Here is a 23282-nt window from a genome sequence, read left to right on the forward strand (position 1 = left end):
GGGAAATGATAAAGGCAATGACAGGGGCTACTAGAAATAAGACGGTTTAACAACTAAGGAGCCCTGGAGGAACAGCAACCCAGGGTATAGCTAGAGAGGGCCCTCGCCCCGCTGGGACCGTATTCTCATCTTCCCCAGAGGCGGCCGGCCTCCGCAGCCCAGAACTACAAATCCCAGTGTTCCCTGCGCACATACCGGAAGTGTTGGTCGGTGAGTGGCTGTGGCTGGCGGCGGGAGATTCAAACCTGCAAAAGAAGAAACATGGAGGAGAGAGGAGCGGTCCCCGGCCGGGTGGTCTGTGAGTGCCAGAAGGGGCCGAGGAGGGTCCGGCGGTGGTGCCCCTTATCGGGGGCTAGGTGGTGCTTGGGAGAGGTTGGAAAGCGACCAGGCGCGGGCCCTACGAGGACGGGGCTGGTGGGACTATGTTCAGTGAGGAGGGAGCTTTGAATCCGGAATCCTGCGGGCAGGAGTCAAGCTGTGAGCAGCAAAACTTCTCTTGACTTCTGTGGTTACAAAGAGTTTTCTCCCTTATTCTGAAATTGTGGGGCTCCTACATTCTGGGAGAATGTAGGTGGTCTGGATAGCCCCGTAAAATTCCGCAGCTACTGATGGCTGCCACGCTTGCTAAGCGCTGCCAGGGGACTGGACACCTAAAGACACCTGGACGGTGAGGCGAGCCAAAGTTTTGCCACCCCTGAATATGTCTTTCGGGATATTGATTTTAAGCTAGTTACTAAGAAACACAAGATTCAGATAGAACTTTTGACACTCTGTCCTTACCCGCCTAAAGGAATAAAAAACAAAACAAAACAAAACAAAACCTTGCATAAACTGAATGTGATAGGCAGGGAGAAATCCAGCAAAGCCTATTTGTTGAACTTCTCTCTGTGTACCCTGTTTTTGGGTGACCCAACAAGAATTTGTTTACCACATGTTTGCTCTTTCTCATCTACTTGTGACTTATCTAATTTCTCTTTGCAATCCCGGACCCTGCTCCGTCTCCTTGGGTTCATATTTTTATGGCACCCCTGCATGTACACCCATAATAAATTTCTCCTGTTAATCTGTCTCATGTTAATGTTATTATTAGCCCAGCTAGAATTTAGAAAGGAGGGAGGAAAGTTATTTTTTTGACCCCCACAGGGGCTCCTTGACTTTTTGATGCCTCTTTGAGATAATGTCTGTCAAACTTTAGGGTGTCAGAATTATCTGGGGAGCTTGTTTAAAATGAAAACTTTAAACCCTACCCCCAGAGTTTTAGCTCTAGTAGGTCTGGATGGGGGCTTATAATTTTCATGTATAATGAGCTCTGCTATGCTTCTTCCTCACCCCAGGTAATTATGATGCAGTTAGTCCATGAACCGCACTTTTAAAAACACTGCTTTAGATAGAGACTGGAGTCAGAAGGATGGGGCAGCAGAAAGTCTTCCATTAAAACCTTCTGAATAAAAGGCAAAATTTCCTTCTTATCCATTGGGAGTCATAAAACAAAGCCCATGTCCACCAATCTTTTGAAGAAAAGCTAGTTCCAGACCTGAGAAAGCCAGGAAGACTGATTTTTTTTTTAAAGACTGTGTGCTTGTGTACAAAGCCCTGCCCATGTCTTGTACTCCTCAACTCATAACTCAGAGATGATATCATTCACTTACTGTTTTATTTTCCATGCTTCGCTGCCAACACTTGTTCCTTATATACTGCATCAGAGGAACTAATATATTTCCTGCAGTGGGCCAGTGCTTTCAAATCTGAACGGGGGCGTGTATGTGTGTGTGTTTTATCTTGCTTAACTGCCAATTCAAATAATCCCTGCCCCTCCCAAATCATTGCAGGATGTGCAATATAAAGAAATAAGATAAAGAGTGGGATTTTGTTTATTTTTTTAGAGAGAGGGTAAGAGAGGGAGAAAGGAGAGGTACACTGATATACTAGAGAAACATACATTGGTTGCCTCTCGCACACCCCCTACTGGGGACCTGGCTCACAACCCAGGCCTGTGTCCTGACTGAGAAGCAAACTGATGTCCTTTCGGTTTGCAGGCCAGCACTCAATCCACTGAGCCACACCAGCTAGGGCAACCTTTGTTATTTTTAAAAATTCTTTGTCCTTCTGCCCTGACTGGTGTGGCTCAGTGGATTGGGCATTAGCTCACAACGCAAAACATCACCGGTTAGATTGCAGTCAGGGCACATGCCTGGGTTGCAAGTTCAGTCCCCTGTTGGGGCGCCTGCAGGAAACAGCTGATCAATGTTTATTTTCCTCTTTTTCTACTCCTTTCCTTCTCTCTAAACACAAATAAAGTAAAATAAAATTCTTTGTTGTCCTTCTACTTAATCCCGAGTGGACTTTTTCATGTTGTTCTCTTTATTGAACTGCCTTCTCTCTCTTTCCACCTGTTCTTTTTCAGATTTTATTTATTTATTTATTTTTAGAGAGAGGGGAAGGGAGGGAGACAGAGAAGGAGAGAAACATCAATGTGTGGTTGCCTCTCACATACCCCCTACCCGGGACCTGGCCTGCAACCCAGGCACGTGCCCTGACTGGGAATCGAACCAGTGACCCTTTGGTTCTCAGGCTGGCATTCAATCCACTGAGCCACAACAGCCAGGGCTCCACCTGTTCTTTCTTTAAGATTCTATTCGTAAGTAGAATCCTTTGCTTCCACTGCTGTTTGTATAGATTATTCATGGGTTATAATCTTGGAGTATTTTTCTGTTTTAATAATTATCGCTATTTCTTAAGAGTGGGTGTCTGCTAGCCCAGTGACTGACATAGGTGGTTTGAGTGAATGAATGGCTGTTGAATAATGAGTCCTAGTGGGTTCTGTTAACCTAGCCTAGGGAGAGTACTTGAGGAGGATGACACAGTCAGTTCTTGGACAACTCAGAGTCTAAGTAGGGATAAAATAAGCAGCTATGTTACCAGTTAAGGAGGGATCTGGATATCGCTGCTGGGATATCCCTGCATGGAGGGAGGTCCATGAAGTACATTTGGCGGGAGGTGGTCAGAAAGATGGCTGAAGAGGAATGGGAAGGAATGCCTTTGATAAAGGAAGGATACCCCTGAAGGGTTCAAAGGCCACCCTTGAGCAGGGTGCTGACTGGGTAGCTTTACTGGATGGGAGCAGAAGACGAGCCAGGGTGTCTTCGGAAGAGAGGAGCAGATAATTGGCGATGCTTCTGGTCTCTGAGCAGAGTTCCCTAAGAAAGTCTGTTAAGAACTTCACCTGGTCGGGTGGCTCGGTTGGAGCATCAGCCTGTACACCAAGAAGCTTCATTGCTGTGGCCATCTATTTCATGCTCCCTTCATTGACCTTATCCCCCTTCACTCCTCAGATGAACGCCTCACAGCTGAGGAGATGGACGAGCAGAGGCGGCAGAATGTTGCCTATCAGTACCTGTGCCGGCTGGAGGAAGCCAAACGGTGAGTGGGGGGACTGTGTCTTTCTGGTCTCCCTTTCCCACACCAAGTACCTGCTCCCAAAGCAAATGCAAAAGGGTAAGAGTCTGTTCTGTGGGAAAGGGAGAGTGGAAATAGCATCTTCTTTTTAAAAAATATTTTTATTTATTTATTTATTTTTACAGAGAGGGGAAGGGAAGGAGAAAGAGAGGGAGAGAAACATCAATACGTGGTTTCCTTTCACATACCGCCTACCTGGGATCTGGCCTGCAACCCAGGCATGTGCCCTGAATTGAACCAACGACTCTTTGGTTTGCAGGCTGGCACTCAGTCCACTGAGCCACACCAGCCAGGACAGTAGTCCCAATTTTTCCCCCTTTTCCCCGCTCCACCCAGTACCTGGCACTCCCTTAGGCAATCCCCTCACCATTGTTCATGGGTCCTGAGTATAAATTCTTTGGCTACCCTATTTCCTATATTGTACTGTACTTCCCCGTGGCTATTCCGTAACTACCTATTTGTACTCCTTAATTCCCTCACCTCTTCACCCACTCTTCTCCTGCCTCCTCCCACCTGGCTTCAGATAACTCACTTTTTTTAAAGATATCTATTTATTTTTATACAGAGAAGAGGGGAGGGAGAGCGAGGGAGAGAAACATCAATGTATGGTTGCCTGTCATGGGCCCTGCACAGGGGAACCTGGCCCGCAACCCAGGGATGTGCCCGGACTGGGAATCGAACCAGCAACCCTTTGGTTTGCAGCCTGGCACTCAGTCCACTGAGCCACACCAGCCAGGGCTGGTAACTAACTTCTTTTATCTTGCTGCTTTAAGATTCCCTCTTTATCTTTAACTTCTGGCCTTTTAATAATGATGTGTCTTAGAGTGGGCCTCTTTGCATCCATCATAATTGGGACTCTCTTTGCTTCCTGGACTTGCATGTCTATTTCCTTCCCAAATTAGGGAAGTTTTCTTTCACTATTTTTTCAGTTAAATTTCCAATTTCTTGCTCTTTCTCTTTTCCTTCTGGCACTTCTATGAGATGAATGTTGGACATCTTAAAGTTGTCCCAGAGGCTATTTATACTATCCTCATTTTTTTGGATTTTTTTCTTTTTGTTGTTCTGTGGTTGTTTTTTGCTTCCTTTCGTTCCAAATCATTGATTTGATTCTTGGCTTCATCCATTTTACTGTTGTTTCCTTGTAAATTGTTCTTTATTTCAATTTAGGGTATCCTTCATTTCTGACTGGGTCTTTTTTTATGCTGCTGAGGTCCTCACTAAGTTCCTTGAACATCCTTATAACACGTGTCTTGAACTCTGCATCTGATAGATTGCTTATTTCAATTTTATTTAGCTCTTTTTCTGGAGTTTTGATCTGTTCTTTCATTTGGGCCACGTTTCCTTGTCTCATTTTGGCAGCCTCCTCATGTTTGTGTCTATGTCTATGTACTGGGAACAGCTGCTTTGACTGCATGTCTTGGTAGTGTGGCCTAATATAGTAGGTGTCCTATAGGGTCCAGTGGCATAGTCTCCTCTATCACCCACGCTGGGTACTTGAGGTGCACCCTTTGTGTGGGCTGAGTATACCCTCCTCTTGTAATGGAGCTTTGGTTGATGTTGGCAGATCAATGGGAAGGATTTACCCAGACCAGTCAGTTGCAAGGACTGGCTGTGACCACTGACTACCAACCTCTGCTGCTCTCTGAGGAGAATCAGCTGTGCATGGGCAGGGTGGTGGTGCTCCGATATGGTCTGTAGTTGTCCTCTGTGTGCATTGGCCCTGGAGCTTCCTGGGTGGTGCAGGCCAAGGCCAGCCCCCTGTGTTTTGTCCATGGCACCTTGCCTGCATGGTAAAGCAATCTGAGATGGCTGCTATGTGTGCTGAGCTTAGAGATTCCCAGGTGAAGCCAAGTTTTGACTCTAATTGGACTGTGACTAGGGCTCACTGAAGCTAGCTGTTGTTTGTTTGATAGGATTTAGGCACCCAGTCCAGCCACTCTTTTGGAAAAGCAGCTTGGGTGTGTCCATAAGTGGGTTGAGTAGAGCCCCTGTGGATCTCCAGGTAGGTCACACAGTGTTAGCCAGGAGTCTCAGGCATGGTACCAGCCTACCAGCTCTGGGGGTGGGGTAGGGCTCAGCAAAGGGACAATGGCCTCTACTCACTCCAATGCCAGACAATTCAGTCTCTCCCTGTATGCCACTGGTGCCCTTCAAGCTGCCACCCTGGAACTGAAGCTCAGAACAAGCGAGTCTGAGTAGTTGAGTCGGTGTGTGTGTTCCCCAAGAGGAACTGCTTAGGGCTCCAGCAGCCTCCTCCACCAACTCAATCCCTGCTGGTTTTCGCAGCCAGAAGTTGTGGGGACATATCCTCCTGGCATTAGAATCCTGTGTGGCAGGGGATGGGGGAGGACCTGGTGTGGAGCTGGGACTCCTCAATCCCAAGATATTGATCCTGAATTTTTATGCACGTGGGTGTGGGGCCAGCCCATTCCACATCCACACCCCTCTTACCAGTCTGGATGGATGTGGTTTCTTAATTCCATACTTGTCAGACTTCCATTCAGCTTAATTTCTGACGGTTCTGAGTGATGGTTCTATATTTTAGTTGTAATTTTGATGTGGCTGTTCAAAGAGGTAAGCCACGGCTGCCCAGATCACTGTGTTCGCGTCTTTTTTTTCTTCTCACTCAAGGATATTCCTGTATTGATTTTATCTATCTTATATATCTACTATCTATTTTAATCCTCACCCAAGAATATATTTACTGATTTTAGAGAGACAGGAAAGTGGAGAGACAGATACAGACAGACAGACATCAGTTGGCTGCTTCCCTGCCTCCCACACATGCCCTGATTGGGGTTTAAACCCACAGCTTTTTGGTGCACACAATGACGCTCCAACCAACTGATCTACCTGGCCAGGCCAGCATCTTTTAACACTTTATTTTCTTTAGGACTTCTGGCCAAGATGGAGGCATAGATAGACACCCTGTGCCTCCTCGCACAACTAAAATAAGGACAATAACAATTTAGAAACAAAGTAACAACCAGAACGGATAGAAAATTGAGCTGTGCGGAAGTCCAACAACAAAGGAGTTAAAATAGAACTAACTATTCATTCAGACCGGTAGGCGGGGTAGAGTCAGAGAGCGGGTAGAGAAGGGTCTCCACTAAAAAAGGCAGTGGCACCTGGCATACAAGGTGGCAGCCGGTGGACCCTGGGCGAGGGGTGGCAATGGGCAGACACAGCAAGGTGGTGATTGTGAAGCGATGCACTGTGTACCAGGCAGCTGGTTGGCTGGGCAGTCCCACATCTGCACGTAGATAAACCAGGAGAAACTGGGGAGCGAGATAGACTGCAGCCCAGGGTCCCAGCACAGAGAAATAAAGCCTCAAAATACCAGTTGAAAATATCTGTGAGGGTTGAGGTGCAGGGAGAGACTCCCAGCCTCACGGGAGAGTTTGTTGGAGAGACCCACAGGGTTCTAGAATGTAACAGGTCCCCCACATGGGAATCAGTGTCAGAAAGGTCCAGTTTGCTTGGGGGAAGCAGCAGAGGGGACTGGGATCCAACAGAGAGCAAAGCAGGTGCCATTGTTTTCTCTCAGACCCCGCCCCCACATATAGCATCACAAACTGGCAACATGGGTTGCCCTGCCCTGTCGAACATCTAAGGCTTCGCCCCTTACATGCAACAGGTAAGACAAGACCCCCCCCCCCAAAAAAAAAAAGCCCAAACGGAGGAACAGATCAAAGCTCCTCAGCAAATACAGCTAAGTGGTGAAGAGATAGCCAACCTATCAGATGCACAGTTCAAAACACTGGTGATCAGGATGCTCACAGAACTGGTTGATTTTTAGTCACAAATTAGAGGAACAAATGAAATGAATTCACAGCTAAGTGAAATGAAGGAAAATATACAGGGAACCAATAGTGATGGGAAGAAAACTGGGACTCAAATCAATGCAGTGGACCAAAAGGAAGAAAGAAACAATCAAACAGAAAAGAATGAAGAAACAAGAATTCAGAAAAATGAGAGGCTTAGGAACCTCCAGGACATCTTTAAACATTCCAACATCTGAATTATAGGGGTACCAGAAGGGGAAGAGGAACAGCAACAAGTGGAAAACTTATTTGAACAAATAATAAAGAAGAACTTCCCCAATCTGGCAAAGGAAATAGACTTCCAGGAAATCCAGGAAGCTCAGAGTCCCAAAGAAGTTGGACCCAAGAAGAAACACACCAAGCCACATCATCATTACATTAGCCAAGATTAAAATGAGAGAATCCTAGAAGCAGCAAGAGATAAGGAGACAGTCACCTACAAAGGAGTTCCTATCAGACTGTCAGCGGATTTCTCAAAAGAGACCTTACAGGCAAAAAGAGGCTGGAAAGAAGTATTCCAAATCATGAAATCCAAAGACCTACATCCAAGATTGCTCTATCCAGCAAAGCTTTCATTTAGAATGGAAGGGCAGATAAAGTGCTTCTCAGATAAGGTCAAGTTCAAGGAGTTCATCATCACCAAGCCCTTATTATATGAAATGTTAAAGGAACTTATCTAAGAAAAAGAAGATAAAAAAGGTGAACAGTGAAAGGACAGCAAACTCAGTTCTTAAGAACCACATCTAAAACAAAAGCAAACTAAGAGGACAGCTAGATCAGGAGCAAAACCATAGAAATGGAGATCACATGGAGGGTTAGCAATGGGAGTGGGAGGAAGAGAGTGGGAGAAAAGGTACAGAGAAAAAGTAGCATAGACGGTGGGTAGAAAATAGACGGGGGAGGGCAAGAGTAGTGTGGGAAATATAGAAGCTAAAGAACTTATGACACATGGACGTGAACTAAAGAGGGGAGAATGTGGGTGGGAGGGGGTATGCAGAGTGGAGGGGAATAAAGGGGGGGAATGGGACAACTGTAATAGCATAATTAATAAAATAATATTTAAAAAATACTTAATTTTTTTAGTTTTGGGTTCTTAGGAAAATTGAGAGGAAGATATAGATATTTCCCATATACTTTCTGCCCCCACACATGCATAGCTTCTTTATTATCATCATTCCCCACAAGAGTATACATTTGTTACAGTGGATGCACCTGTGTATAGTGATGCATCATTACCACTCAAAGTCCATAGTTTACGTTAGGACTTACTATCAGTGTTGTATATTCTATGGGTTTGGACACATGTGTAACTATTTATGATACCATTAGAGTATCATACAGAATCCCTTCACTACTTTAAAAATCCTCTGTGTTCTACTCTGACCTGTGTGGCTCTGTTGGGTGTCATCCCACAAAGACAAGGGTCACCAGTTCCATTCCCAGTCAGGGCACTTGCCTGGGCTTTGAGTTTGGTCTGAGATGGGGTGCGGGCAAGAAGCAACCAATGAATGTTTCCCTCCTTCCCTTCCCTTTTCTCTAAAAATAAAAAAAAATTTTAGTACTTTTATTTATTTATTTATCTTTAGAGGGAAAAGGAAGGGGAGAGAGGGAGAGAAATATCAATGTATGGTTGCCTTCCATGAGTCCCCTTGCTGGGAACTGGCCTGCAACCCAAGCGTGTGCCCTGACTGGGAATTGAACCACGATCCTCTGGTTTGCAGGCCCGCGCTCAATCCACTGAACTACACCATCCAGGGCTATAAATAAATTTTTAAAAAAAATCTGTGTTCTACCTACTCATCCATCCCTCTTCTCTAACCCCTTGCAACCACTGATAATTTTATTGTCTCCATAGTTTTGCCTTTCCAGAATGTCATGTACTTGTAATTGTATGGTATGTAGCTTTTTTAGATTGGATTCTTTTATTTAGTGATATGCGTTTAAGGCTCCTCTGTGTCTTTTCATGGTGTGATAGTTCATTGCTCATTAGCACTGAATAATATTGTATTGTCTGGAGGTAACAGTTTATTACTCCATTCATGTACTGAAAGACATACTGGTTACTTCTAAGTTTTGGCAATTATGACTAAAGCTGTTATAAACATCCGTATGCAGGTTTTTGTGTGGACATAGGTTTTTAGCTCCTTTGGGTAAATATCAAGGAGCATGATTGTTGGATCATATGGTAAGAGTATGTTTAGTTTAAGAAACCACTGAACTATCTTCCAGAATGTCTAAACCATTTTGCATTCCCACCAGCAGTTAATGAGAGTTCCTGTTCCACATTTTTGCCAGCATTTGGTGTCATCAGTGTTCCAGATTTTGGCCATTTAATAGGTGTATATTGGTATCTCATCATTTTTTTCAAAGAAAAATATAAGGATTAACATGTTCTTTTAATTTCTTTTAAAATACTTTTAAGGTTTAAAAGTATTTGAAGTTTGTAATTCCCAGTAGGAAAACATTACCTGAACAAATACCCTAATGGCAAACCACTGTAAAATGTTACAGCTTATTTGGGGCAGAGAGGTAGGGATTCTCTTCAAAGCACCCCAGCTTTTTTCATGAGGTCTGAGGCATACTGGTTTGTATTATTGCGACATCCATTGGGTGATTTAGTTGTTGTTTTTTTTAGACATCCATTGGGTGATTTAGTTGTTTTTTTTTAAGCAAGGGGTTTATTTGTCAGATAGCATTACTCTTGACCTCCAAATTTGGCGACAAGATTCATAACCTTTGGTTTACTCTGATGTTTACTCACATTTGCCAGGTTCTGGCCACATTCTGGAAGGCAACTATAACTTCTGGATGCAAGAACTTCTGGATCACCGAGAATTTCTTTGATCCTGCCAGTCTAGGCATGCCCTCTCCCTTCCCAAGTGTTCTCTCAGGAAAGCCGCATGGAAAACATCCATACTGAGCTCCTCATTGGGGCCTGGCTTCTTCCTCCCTCTGGGCTTCATCATGTTTTTTCTGAGCCCTCTTAACCCTTTCCATTCTTTCTTTGATCTCTTGCTCTTCAAGTTTTCTCTTTGATGTTCTGCAATTTCCTGTGCCCTTCATTGAGCTTCTTCATCATTGCACTAGCACCTTCATCGTAATCCAGTTTGCAAGCAAGGGAAGAATATGGGCTGCTGCTATCCAATGGCCCAGAAATCTGTGTTTTCCCTCGCCACTTGTTAGGTTGAACTGAATCCGGATTTATTTCAACAGCTTTGTCAGTTTCAGATGGCAGGATATGGCTTCTGTAATTTGATGAAGATACTGGCTCTCTTGGCATATAGAATGGCCATGTGAGGACTCAGCTTGGTGTCATCTGCTAACACATCATTGACTTTCTGTAGTTCACCATCATTTAGGTCATCAGTGGCAGCCACTTCTTTTATTATTTGCCTGACCCATCATCTCCTCATTTATCTCTACATTTTTACTTTCCATTTCTTGAGGGGCATCAGTGTCTGGTTCAATCACACCTTCATTGTCAATTTCAAGATCACATTCTTCACATGATAGTTTCTCTGTCTTTATGTTTTCCTCCACCTTCTTACTACTTTTTCTTCCTTGATATTTTCTTCTGCTTTGGCTTTAAGCATAGCAAGTGGTATTTTACCCTTCGTGCTCTCCACCCCCTCCATCAGGAAGCATATTACCTTGTGCAGAATGCTCAGATCGTGCTTATATGATTTCATGAAGGCCCAAAGCTGAGTGGGCTGGGGATGGTCCATGGTTGGAAAGCTTCAAGAGGCAGCCAGTGAGGCTGAGGCAATGGCTCAATTTCAGGGTAGAAGTGGGTGGTTGCTTCAAGGCAGAACCTCATCAATGTTTTAATTTGCATTTCCCTGATGACATATGGTGCAGAATATCTTTATTTTTTTAAGTATACTTCACTGCTTATGCTATTACAGTTGTCCCATTTTTCTCCCCTTTGTTCCCCTCCACCATACGCTGCCCCCTCCCACCAGCATTCCCATCCCTTAGTTCATGTCTATGGGTCACACATGTAAGTTCCTTGGCTTCTATATTTCCCATACTATTTTTAACCTCCCCCTGTCTATTTTGTGCCTACCATTTATACTTCTTAGTCCCTGTACCTTTTTCCCCATTCTCCTTTCCCCTCCGCGACAATAACCCACCATGTGATCTCCGTTTCTGTGATTCTGTTCCATTTCTAGTTATTTGCTTTCTTTTTGTTTTTGTTTTTTAGGTTCGGTTGTTGATAGTTGTGAATTTGTTGTCATTTTACTGTTCATAGTTTTGATCATCTTTTTCTTTTTTTTTTTTGTACTGGAGACTTTATTGCAAGAGGAGGGATGAGGCCTTTTGTACAGACTGGGATGATGGCAGTGGAAATGGAGAATTCTTTGATTGACATTTTAAAGGAGTTAAAGGAATTTGGGTATCTTCTGCATCATTTATCAGGATGTTTACAGACCAGGGGTTCTGAGGTTCCTCACATTAGCTCTTGAACGTAAGTGGGAGGTTCCCGAGGCTTGTGGGTTTTTATATGTTGAATTTTATTGAGCTCTTCTCTCTATGTGTTGGATTACCACACAGCGAAATACTTCCACTGCAAAGTCAACTTCTGGTTTGGCAACGCACATGGAGGGCGCAATGCAGAATGTCTGAGAAAAAAGGCCCCCTCTGCCAATGATAAGACCCATGTGTTTGCAGTCCTCGTGGATTTGACTGACTTTTTCACTGGGAAGAGGCTGGCGGCTCGTCTTATCCTTCACCATCTTTATGCCTATCATGAGGCCTTTGCCGCAGACATCTCCAATAATTTCAAATTCATCCCGCAGCTTAGCAAACTTCAGTAACATGTAGGTGCCAACTTCTTGACTGTTTTCCTGTAGATTTTCTTCTTTAATCACTGGTTTAGCTGAGCATTTTGTTGTTTTCGGACTCCGTGTTGTCGATTTTCTGTGTGGTTTGGTTGCATTTATTGTTGTTAAAACTTTGTTGTTTTTCGATTTGGTTGTGCGAGGACGCAAGGTGTTTCCACCTACGCCTCCATCTTGGCGGAAGTCCTGATCATCTTCTTTTCCTTAGACAAGTCCCTTTAACATTTCATATAATAAGGGCTTGGTGATGATAAATTCCTTTAACTTGACCTTACCTAGGAAGCACTTTATCTGCCTTTTGATTCTAAATGACAGCTTTGCTGGATAGAGCAATTTTGGATGTAGGTCCTTGTCTTTCATCACTTGGAATACTTCTTTGCAGCCCCTTCTTGCCTGTGAGGTTTCCTTTGAGAAATCAGCTGATAGCCTGATGGGAACTCCTTTGTAGGTAACTGTCTCCTTATCTCTTGCTGCTTCTAGGATTCTCTCCTTCATTTTTATCTTGGCTAATGCAATTATGATGTGCCTTGGTGTATTCCTTCTTGGGTCCAACTTCTTTGGGACTCTGTGAGCTTCCTGGAAGCCAATTTCCTTCTCCAGATTGGGGGAGTTCCCCATTATTTTGTCAAATAAGTTTTCTATTTCTTGCTCTTCCTCTTCTCCTTCTGAATCACCCCTGTGATTCAGATGTTGAAATGTTTAAATTTGACCCAGAGATTTCTAAGCCTCTTCTTTCTTTCTTTCTTTCTTTCTTTCTTTCTTTCTTTCTTTCTTTCTTTCTTTCTTTCTTTCTTTCTTTCTTTCTTTCTTTCTTTCTTCCTTCCTTCCTTCCTTCCTTCCTTCCTTCCTTCCTTCCTTCCTTCCTTCCTTTCTTTCTCTCCTTTCTTTCTCTCTTTCTTCTTCTTTTTTTTGTTTTTTGAATTCTTGTTTCTTCATTCTAGTCGAAGGTTTCTTTCTTCCTTCTGGTCCACTCCATTGATTTGAGTCCCAGTTTCCATCCCTTCTCAGTTGGTTCCCTGTCTATTTTGTTTTATTTCACTTTGAATAGCCTTCACTTTTTCCTCTATTTTGTGACCATACTCAACCATTTCTGTGAGCGTCCTGATTACCAGTATTTTGAACTCTGCATCTGATAAGTTGTCTATCTCTTCATTGCTTAGTTCTATTTTTGGAACTTTGATCTGTTCTTTCATTTGGGCCATATTTATCTCAGGGTACCTGTTATGTTCTAAGGGGCAGAACCTTAGGTGTTCACCAGGGCAGGACAACTCATTGCTGTGGTGCTATATGTGGGGGAGGGGCCTGAGAGGGAACAATGCTGCTTGCTCGGGTCTCAGCTGACTTTCATTCGCTTCCCCCACTACCCACAAGCAGTTTGGGCCCTTCTGGTGCTGTTTCCCAGGTAGGTGGGTTTGTGTATCACTCCAAGAAACTCTCATGTGAGGTTGGGAGTTTCCCCAATGTCTGCAACCCCCACAGATTTTTACAGTCAGAAGTTTTGAGCCTATTTTTTTCTTGCGTTGGAACCCTGGGTTGTGCAGTCTGTCTCACTCCTCAGTTATTTCTCCCAGTTTATCTGCACGCAAATGCGGGATGGCTTGGTCCTCTAGCTGCCATCTTGCCACACTCCCTCTCTACCCTGGCTGCCCATCTCTGCTTTTCCTACCAGTCTGGATGAATGTTTCTTCTTCAGCTCCTTGGTTGTTAGACTTCCGTACAGTTTGATTTTCTGGCAATTCTGGTTATTTCTTGTCTTTAAATTTGTTGTTGTCCTTCTTTTGTTTGTGTGAGGAGGCAAAGTATATTTACTTATGCCTTCATCTTGGCTGGAAGTCCTGGAGCGTCTTTTCATATGCTTATTTGCCATTCATATATATTCTTTGGTGAGGTGGCTCTTAAGATCTTTTGCCCATTTTTTAATTGAATTATTTGTTTTCTTAATTGGGTTTTGACAGCTTGTATATCTTGGATAACAGTTGTTCATCCGATACATGTTTGGCAAATATTTTCCCCTAGTCTGTGATTTGCCTTCTCATTCTCTTGACATTGTCTTTTGTAGAGCAGAAGTTTTTAATTTTAATGAAATCTAGCCTATCAATAATTTCAAGGATTTGTTGTATCTAAAAAGTCATTGCCATACCCAAGGTCATCTAGATTGTCTCCTGTGTTATCTTTTAGGAGTTTTATGCTTTTGTGTTTTACATTTAGGTTGATGTTCCATTTAGAGTTGATTTTTGTGAAGGATGTAAGGTGTGTGCCTGTTTTTATTCATTTTTAAATTTTTTAATTAAAGTTAACTTTCAATATTATTTTAAATACTTTATTTATTTTCAGAGTGGGGAAGGGAGAAGGAGAGAAATATTGACGTGTGAGAGAATATACCAGTTGCCTCTCTCATTGCCTCCAACTGGGGACCTGGCCCATAACTCAGGCATGTGCCCTGACTGGGAAACAAGCCAGCAACCTTTTGGTTTGCAGACCAGCAGCACTCAATCCACTGAGCCACACCAGCCAGGGCAACATTTAATATTATTTTATATTAGTTTTAGGTGTAGAGCATAGTGATTAGACAGTTTTATAATTTATGAAGTGATCCCCCTGATAATTCAATACTGACCTAGCACCATACATAGTTATTACAGTGTTATTGACTAGATCTGTGTCCAGATTCATTTCTTTGGAAGTGGATATCCAGTTGTTCCAGCACCATTTGTTAAAGAGACAAACAATCTTTACTCTGTGCTGCAATTGCTCCTTTGTCAAAGATGAGTTGACAATATTTACCTGGGTCTATTTCTGGGTTCTCTGTTCTGTTCTGTTATCTATTTGTCTATTCTTTCACCAGTACCACACTGTATTGATTACTCTGGCTAAGTGAGGTAGCATCAGTCCTCTAACTCTGTTCTTCTTTGATGTTGTGTTGGCTATTCTGGGTCTATTGCCTCTCCACATAAACTTTATTTATTTTTTAAAATATATTTTATTAATTATGCCGTTAGAGTTGTCCCATTTCCCCCTTTCATTCCCCTCCACACCCTCTCCCACCAACATTCCCCCCTCTTTAGTTCATATCCATGTGTCATAAGTTCTTTAGCTTCTACATTTTCCCTACTCTTCTTGCCCTCCCCTGTCTATTTTCTACCTACCGTCTATGCTACTTATTTTCTGTACCTTCTCCCCCTTCTCCTTCTCCCACTCCCCTGTTGCTAACCCTCCATGTGATCTTCATTTCTATGGTTCTGCTCCTGATCTAGCTGTCCTCTTAGTTTGCTTTTGTTTTAGGTGTGGTTGTTAATAACTGTGAGTTTGCTGTCCTTTCACTGTTCATGTTTCTTTAACTTCTTTTTCTTAGATAAGTCCCTTTAACATTTCATATAATAAGGGCTTGGTGATGATGAACTCCTTGAACTTGACCTTATCTGAGAAGCACTTTATCTGCCCTTCCATTCTAAATGAAAGCTTTGCTGGATAGAGCAATGTTGGATGTAGGTCTTTGGATTTCATGACTTGGAATACCTCTTTCCAGCCCCTTCTTGCCTGTGAGGTGTCTTTTGAGAAATCAGCTGACAGTCTGATGGGAACTCCTTTGTAGGTGACTGTCCCCTTATCTCTTGCTGCTTCTAGAATTCTCTCCTTCATTTTAATCTTGGCTAATGTAATGATGATGTGCCTTGGTGTATTCCTTTTTGGGTCCAACTTCTTTTGGACTCTCTGAGCTTCCTGGATTTCTTGGAAGTCTCTTTCCTTTGCCAAAATGGGGAAGTTCTTCTTTATTATTTGTTCAAATAAGTTTTCCACTTGTTGCTCTTCCTCTTCCCCTTCTGGTACCCCTATAATTTGGAAGTTGGAACGTTTAAAGATGTCCTGGAGGTTCCTAAGCCTCTCCTCATTTTTTTGAATTCTTGTTTCTTCATTCTTTTCTGTTTGGTCATTTTTTTCTTCCTTCTGGTCCACTCCCTTGATTTGAGTCCCAGTTTCCCTTCCATTACTATTGGTTTCCTGTGCATTCATTTCTATTAGTTTAGCCCTCATATATTCCTCTAATTTGTGACTAAAATCAACCAGTTCTGTGAGCATCCTGATCACCAGTGTTTTGAACTGCGTATCTGATAGGTTGGCTATCTCTTGGTCGCTTAGATTTATTGGCTCTGGGGCTTTGAGTTCTTTTTCTGCTTGAGCCATAATGTTTTGGTCAGGTCGCGCCTATTTTGTATGAGGGGCTGAGCCTTAGGTGTTCACCAGGGCAGGGTGACCCAGGTGTATGTGGGGGTGGGGTCAGAGAGGGGCAATGGTGCTTGTTCAGCTCTTTCTTGGATTTCGGTCCCCTCTGCTGCTTCCCATAAGCAAACCGGGCCCTCTGGTGCTGGCTCCTGGGTGTGTGGGCCTGTGCACCCTCCAGGACCCTGTAGGTCTCTCCAAGAAACTCTCTGTGAACCTGGGAGCTTTTCCCGGCACCTCAACCCCAAACGTTTTTTCAATTGGTGATTTTAGGCTTTAATTCCCATCTCTGGGGCCCTAGCCTGCGTGGTCCATCTCACTGCTTGCTCCTTTGCCTGGTTTCTCTGAGTGTGAATGTGTGACCGTGGTCAGCCCCCACTGTGTCTGCTGGTTGCCACTCCACACCTGGGATCTGCCAATGGCTGCCTGCGCGCCTGGATCGGTCCTATCTGGTTGCTTTTTCCTGCACAACTCTGCTCCACCAGCCGCTGATTCTGCCCCTCTTACCAGTCTGGATAAATGGTTTGTTGTTGGATTTCCGAACAGTTCAATTTTCTGTGTCTTGTTGCGTTTTTGTTACTAAAACTTTGTTGTCTTTAAACTTGGTTTTGCAAGGAGGCACAGTATTTCTACCTACACCTCCATCTTGGCCCTCCATATAAACCTTAGAATCAGTATGTCAATATTCACAAAATAGCTTGCTGGGATTCCCTTTGCGATTGCATAGACTCTGTAGCTCAAATTGGGAAGAACTAACATCTTGACAATGTTAAGTCTTTCTATCCATGAATATGAAATATCTCTCAATTATTCATTCTTTAATTTTGCTGATCAGAGTTCTACTGTTTTTCTCACATAGATCTTGTACATGTTTTGTTAAATTTATACCTAAATTTGTGGTTTTGGGGGATGCTAATGTAAATGGTATTGTTTTTAATTTTAAATTCTGCTTGTTTGTTAGTGGCATATAAGAAAACAACTGACATGTATATATTAACCTTGTATTTTGAAAACTTGCTATAATTGCTTATTAGTTCCAGGAGTTATTTTGGTCATGTTTTTTCAGATTTTATACACAGACAGTCATGCCATCTGTGAGCAAAGATAATATTCCTTAATACATATCTCAAAAACATGTGGGCATTTGCTTACATAACCACACTGTCATTATAATGCCCAATTAAGTTACCCATTAATCCTTGGAAATCAATACTTAGGCCATTTTCAGATTTTCCTAATTGTTTTAAAATATCTATATTTACAATTGGCTTATTCAAATAAGGATCAAAAAAGGCTCACGTATTATATATGGTCACTATGTCTCTTAAGTGTTTAATATAGAACAGCACATCTTCCCTTTTACGTTCTTTATGTCATTAACTTGTTGAAGAAGCCAAGTCATTTGCTCTGGAGAACATCCTACATTCTGGTTTTGTGTCTGCTTTCTTTGTCATTCAGCTTGTTCCTCTATACCCCGTATTTCCTGTAAATGGATGTTGACTCTAAAGGCAGGATAAATACTTGTTTCCTTCTTGAAAATAATATGTTCTTAATGTTCTCCAAAAAGGTAGGTAGGATAGCATAGACGGGAAATCAGGTGTCTGTCCGGGAAAGCCTGAAGGTGTGGCAGGCTCTGCCTTTGAAAAGAGCTACTTTCCTGTAGATCTATTGTGTGGAAAAGTTTGGGGGTCCTTGTGAGCAGCCATCGATGGCTCCCATATACAACTATCGACAATGAGAATACTTCACATCTGTATTCAAGGTGTTCTCACATTCCTTAGGTCATTTAATCCTGGAAGCTGCCCACTGACAAAGGGAGTACAAGTGGTAGTATCTTCATTTTGAAGATATACAACTGAGGCTCAGGTGAAGTAGGGGAGATGGTGTGAAAAGCACATTTTCTGATTCCAAGGGCTGTGACCTTTCTGTCCCTTTGTTCTGCTCCCCTTCCGTCAACCCTGGGTGTTCCCCACTGCCATCAGCATCATCAAAGCTGGGTTATGGGCTGTGTAGACCATTCGGGTAGACATGGTCTGTACCTGGGTTCTCAGAGAACATGCAGAATGAGAAAAGTGTGCGGATTCAATTTGGTTCAACAGTCAAATACATAACCAGACTAAGTGAGAGGTTACATCATGTAACGCGTAGGTGGCAAACACAAGGCCTGAGGGCCAAATCCAGCCTTCTACCTTATTTTATCCAGCCAGGTACCTTGTTTCTAACTGGCGGCAGTGCCGAACTCCTTGCCCCTTGTTAAAGAGTACTGGCAGTTACATTTATACTGCCACTATAAAGTATATTCAGCCCTTTGAAGGCAACTGGGAGGCTGATGTGGCCCCTGGTGAAAATGAGTTTGACACCTCAGATGTAACAGATAAGAGCCTGTTTAAGCCCCACTAAGGGTGGGCATGTTATGATCTGTCAGGGGAGATTTCCTGGGGTGGTTGGGGGCTGAGGATTGCACAGTCCAGGTGTTTAGGGCAGCTTGGAAGAAGGTAAGAACAGCCAGGCAATGGGCAGAGAGGGGGGTTGGGAGTAGGGCAGGAACAGGAGGTGTAGGAGAATCAGAATCTGCTTAGGGGGAGAGAGGGTGGGAAGATCCTGTGGTTAGAATGAACTGTGGTGGCCTGCCAGAGTGGGTGAAGAAGGTGCTCTCGTGCTCTCGTGCTCTCAGCTGGATGGAGGCCTGCCTGAAGGAGGAGCTTCCTTCCCCGGTGGAGCTGGAGGAGAGCCTCCGGAATGGAGTGCTGCTGGCCAAGCTGGGCCACTGTTTCGCACCCTCTGTGGTTCCCTTGAAGAAGATCTATGACGTGGAGCAGCTGCGGTACCAGGTGTGAAATAGAGGTCTCTACTGTCTACCTTCTTCTCTCAAACTGCCCCTTCTCCTCCAAGCTGTGAGAGTAGAATTGTCTAAAACTAGATACTTTTGAAGATGAAAAGGGTGTAACTAATCATTGCACTGGGACAATGGGTATAAATCGGTATCTCCCAGCCCAGCAGTGTACATTGTCCTTAGCAAGGGATGAACACTTGATAGGTGGGCTTTCAGATACCTCTGATATGAGAACTTCCAAGAAGACTTTTCTACCCACAGTCTACACTCAGGCTTGTGGGTTTTGCCACCTGAAACTACTTCTGGGCACACTGCCCCTTCCCTGTGCCCTGGCTAGCCCAACTTTCCTCTCCTTCCCATCCCAGCTCTGCACTCCCCTTTTCTAGGAAGCTTTACTAGATTGTTCATCCCATCCTGGTGCTGTTTTCCCCAAATATCCCTCTGGAACCATTCCTTGTGCTTCTGTTGGTCTGTGTGGCTCTGTCCTGCGGAGATGGGAAGTCCATGGGGCTGGGTCCACTGGCTCCTCCAGCCACTTGAATGGCTGTGGACATCTAAGCTGTGGTCTGGGCTTTGCTCATAGGGAACCCCGAGAACTGTGGGAATAAACTCTCTTATTTTTTCCCTTTCAGGCAACTGGCTTGCATTTTCGTCACACAGACAACATTAATTTTTGGCTCTCTGCAATAGCCCACATCGGTCTGCCTTCGGTAACACTGGGCTTCAAGATTGGGATTCATCTGTACTATTCACCAGTGCTGCCCCCTGCAGCCCTCTCCACCCACACAAAAGTCTCCCTGGGACCCTTTAGCCTTCATCTCCATGTATTATCTAAACTAACTTAATCTAAGAGTTTAAGTTCCTTGGGGCTGCGTCTTTGAACAAGGTTACTTGGTGTCTGCCTCCACTTCTCAGGGCATAAACAAAGGAGGTGAAGGCTCCCTGGCTCATGTTTCATTGTTCCCATTAGGCAGTGAGGCCCTCCTATAATGCAGGAGATAGGGCTTGTGTAGGCCAGCCATCTTTCTACCAGGATTTCATAATGTGAAGCAGGGGATATCATGTTCTTTGGTGATAGACTTGGGAACCCAGGCCCTAGACCCCAGTTGAATACATGGTGCATGTCCTCTGACTCTTCAAATCCCAATCGGCTTCTCGTCTGTAAAACAGGGATAGTAATCCCTGCCTCTTGAGGTTGACAGGATTGCATGATCCATGGGAACTCTTTTTGAACTGTAAAGAGCTATACAAATAAGGCGTGATAGGATTCTACAATGTATGATTTCTTTCTGCATTGTTTTTCTTCATTATGGAAGGATATTATAAGACAGGGAAATAGCAGTAAAAAAAAAAAAAAGACACTTTGGTGAGAGGCAGGAGCAATAGAGGCCATGTGTCCCAGTGGGGTTGGAATACTTAGGTCTCTAGGTTTGGTCATTATGAGTGTAAAGTAATCAAGAGATACTGAGGTTGGACCTCAGTTGCTAGGTGGTGTGGAAATCCATCCCTAGGGTGACTCAGTTCCTCTTAGAGGGGCTCCCATTGATCAGAGGCCTCTGGCTTATAGACGGGGATGCCATACCCTGACCCCTTTGTGGTTCTTGGCAAAGCATGCTTCACTGAGCCCTCTTTGGGACCATGGCCAGCTCCCTAGTATGCCACCTTTCTGGCAAGAGTCTAGGGTGAGGGGCATGGGCTGGCTGTGTCTATGGGATGAACAAAGGGCCTATTTCTCCTGGAGGATACAGCCTGCATTCTATATCCTTTATAGATCTGTCTAGTGTTTGATTAATCTGGGACTGTATGACCCTGTCTGTGACTGGGTCTTGGCTTAGTGTGTGTCCCCATTGCTTTTCCTTTACACTGAGCTGGCTGTAAATGGTTGGGGAGACTAATCTAGATGCCTCAGGCAACAAAGGAGCACCCACCCCAGGATGGAGAGGAAGACCTGTGACTCAGTCCCCTCTCTTTGTACGTCGTGCTCCTTAAAGGTCCCCAATGGCAGTAACTGCTGGTTTCCCCCCCAGACCTTCTTCCCGGAGACCACGGACATCTATGACAAGAAGAACATGCCCCGAGTGGTCTACTGCATTCATGCACTCAGGTGAGAGACCCCAAACTTCTCTCATCCTGGTTGCTCCAGGTGGACGCAGCCAACACTTGACAGCAACAAGTGTTGCGGCAGGAAGGATGGATGGTAGACCACAGGGGGCACCTCTCAGGAAAGTAAGGTTTTAGATTTGTGTAGTTGTGTTTAGAGTTATGTGCACATTTGTGGGATATTTATGCGTAACCCAAGTGGGTGAAGAAAAAGAGCAGCGAGGGAACATTCTTCAGCTTGTGACTGGGGTACACAGGATCCATTAAGAGCAACTCAGTGTGAATGGTGAAGGCTCTTTGGTTCTACTCATAACTAGCCATCAGCAATCAGTTGGGTAACTCATAGAAGTGATTAATGCATTCCTGTGTCCTGCACGTCATTGCTTCCTGGCTTCATTTCCTGTGTTCTTTCAAGCCTCTGTGCCCTGGTTTGGTGGGTCTGTGCTTGCTATGCCCTTTCCACTCTCTGTCTCCATCCAGTGACCTGCCATTGTAGTGTGCCTTTATCTGTGAAGTCTTCCCAATCCCCAGATCTCCACAGCATCTTATTTATCTTTTATGGCCCTTGCCATGAGCTAACTTCCAATAACATCTCTTCCTGTGGATTGGGGGGGGCTTGGGAGCAGATACTGAGTGGTCTTCATCTCCAGGTCTCCAAACTATCTCCTGAAAACCCATTATGGGCAACATGTCAAAATAAATAGGCTCCACTGCCTTCTTCTTTCCTAGTCTCTTCCTCTTCCGGCTAGGATTGGCCCCTCAGATACATGATCTATACGGGAAAGTGAAATTCACAGGTAAGCCATTTGTTCCCCAACCACCACAATTCTGGTCAGGCTCCTGGAGTTTTGGACCTGATGAAGGGCACCTATGGTATCATTGTAGCTGAAGAACTCAGCAACATGGCCTCGGAGCTGGCAAAATATGGCCTTCAGCTGCCTGCCTTCAGCAAAATCGGGGGCATCCTGGCCAATGAGCTTTCAGTGGATGAGGCTGCAGGTAGGGATTGGGTTCTTCTCTGCTAGGGGTAGGCTCAGTGAAAATGGGAGGACTCTGACCCTCACAGCCATCAGGTGGATTCTGGATACCTCTTATGCACAGGCAGGGCCATCAGGCTCTGTGATTGGCCTGGCCCCTGGGGGTGGAAAAGGGGTGACGTCAAGTGGCTCATAGGTGATCTGGCTTCCTTACCTTGTTTCGATGCCCCCTCCTAGTCCATGCAGCTATTCTTGCCATCAATGAAGCAGTGGAGCGGGGAGTGATTGAGGACACCCTGGCTGCCTTGCAGAATCCCAGTGCCCTACTGGGGAATCTTCAAGAGCCTCTGGCAGCCATCTACCAGGAGCTGTTGGCCCAGGCCAAGATGGAGAAGGCTGCCAATGCCAGGAACTGTGTAAGGAGGAATCTGCGAATGCAGGGGCTAGACAGCTGAGTGGTTTGGGAAACCTCAGGTGAAGCCAGGACTCCTATCCCTTCTGTTTCTAGGTCCCAAAGTTGCTCAGAGAAACTAACTTGCCAGTTATTTTAGAGAAATAGGAGAGGAACTTGGGATAACAATGAGGATAAGACATTAAAAGAGGTTCTAGGGGGATGATTCTTCAGTGAGGGCTGAATGTAGAACTGAATGAGATTGGACTGGAGATTCCAAAGGCTAGTTGACTTAACTGTGTCAGTGCCAGGGGGGTTGGACCCCACAATTTCCCCAGATTCCTTCCTACCATGCTGACTTTTTGGCCTTTGGAGGCCCCCAGAAGAAGAAATAGGTAAATACAAAGAGGAGAAGAAGATTTGATTGGTTTTCCCGGGTTCCTCTCTCAATGTAGCATTTGCAGGATGATGGAGAAAACCAGGACATCTATGACTGCTACCTAACTCAGGCTGAAATCCAGGGCAACATCAACCATGTCAATGGTAAGAGAGATAGGCCAGGAGGGGATTAGGGGAATGCTCTCAGGGTGAGCTCCTGCATTGGGAGGTTTGGGGCTGGGGCCAACCCTTATCTCGGGGAAA

At 44.4% G+C, this 23282-nt stretch overlaps 1 protein-coding gene and 1 pseudogene across 1 annotated transcript in view; one reads left to right on the forward strand and one right to left on the reverse strand.

Moving 5' to 3' along the window:
• Positions 1–222: 222 nt before the first annotated feature.
• The window catches only part of IQGAP3 (IQ motif containing GTPase activating protein 3), a 52986-nt gene continuing 29926 nt past the window's right edge, over positions 223–23282 (forward strand). The window contains exons 1-9 of the mRNA XM_037132642.2: positions 223–298; positions 3333–3420; positions 19014–19170; positions 19805–19882; positions 21200–21276; positions 22002–22069; positions 22158–22271; positions 22487–22665; positions 23096–23183. Of these exons, the coding sequence (XP_036988537.2) occupies positions 262–298; positions 3333–3420; positions 19014–19170; positions 19805–19882; positions 21200–21276; positions 22002–22069; positions 22158–22271; positions 22487–22665; positions 23096–23183 (886 nt within the window). The 5' untranslated portion in view covers positions 223–261. The remainder of the gene's footprint in view (positions 299–3332; positions 3421–19013; positions 19171–19804; positions 19883–21199; positions 21277–22001; positions 22070–22157; positions 22272–22486; positions 22666–23095; positions 23184–23282) is intronic.
• On the reverse strand, positions 9976–11005 carry LOC119039805 (hsc70-interacting protein-like; annotated as a pseudogene).

This window comes from Artibeus jamaicensis, unplaced genomic scaffold, assembly GCF_021234435.1.
Source record: "Artibeus jamaicensis isolate MK-2021 breed Jamaican fruit bat unplaced genomic scaffold, CSHL_Jam_final contig_447, whole genome shotgun sequence".
Classification (NCBI taxonomy): Eukaryota; Metazoa; Chordata; class Mammalia; order Chiroptera; family Phyllostomidae; genus Artibeus; species Artibeus jamaicensis.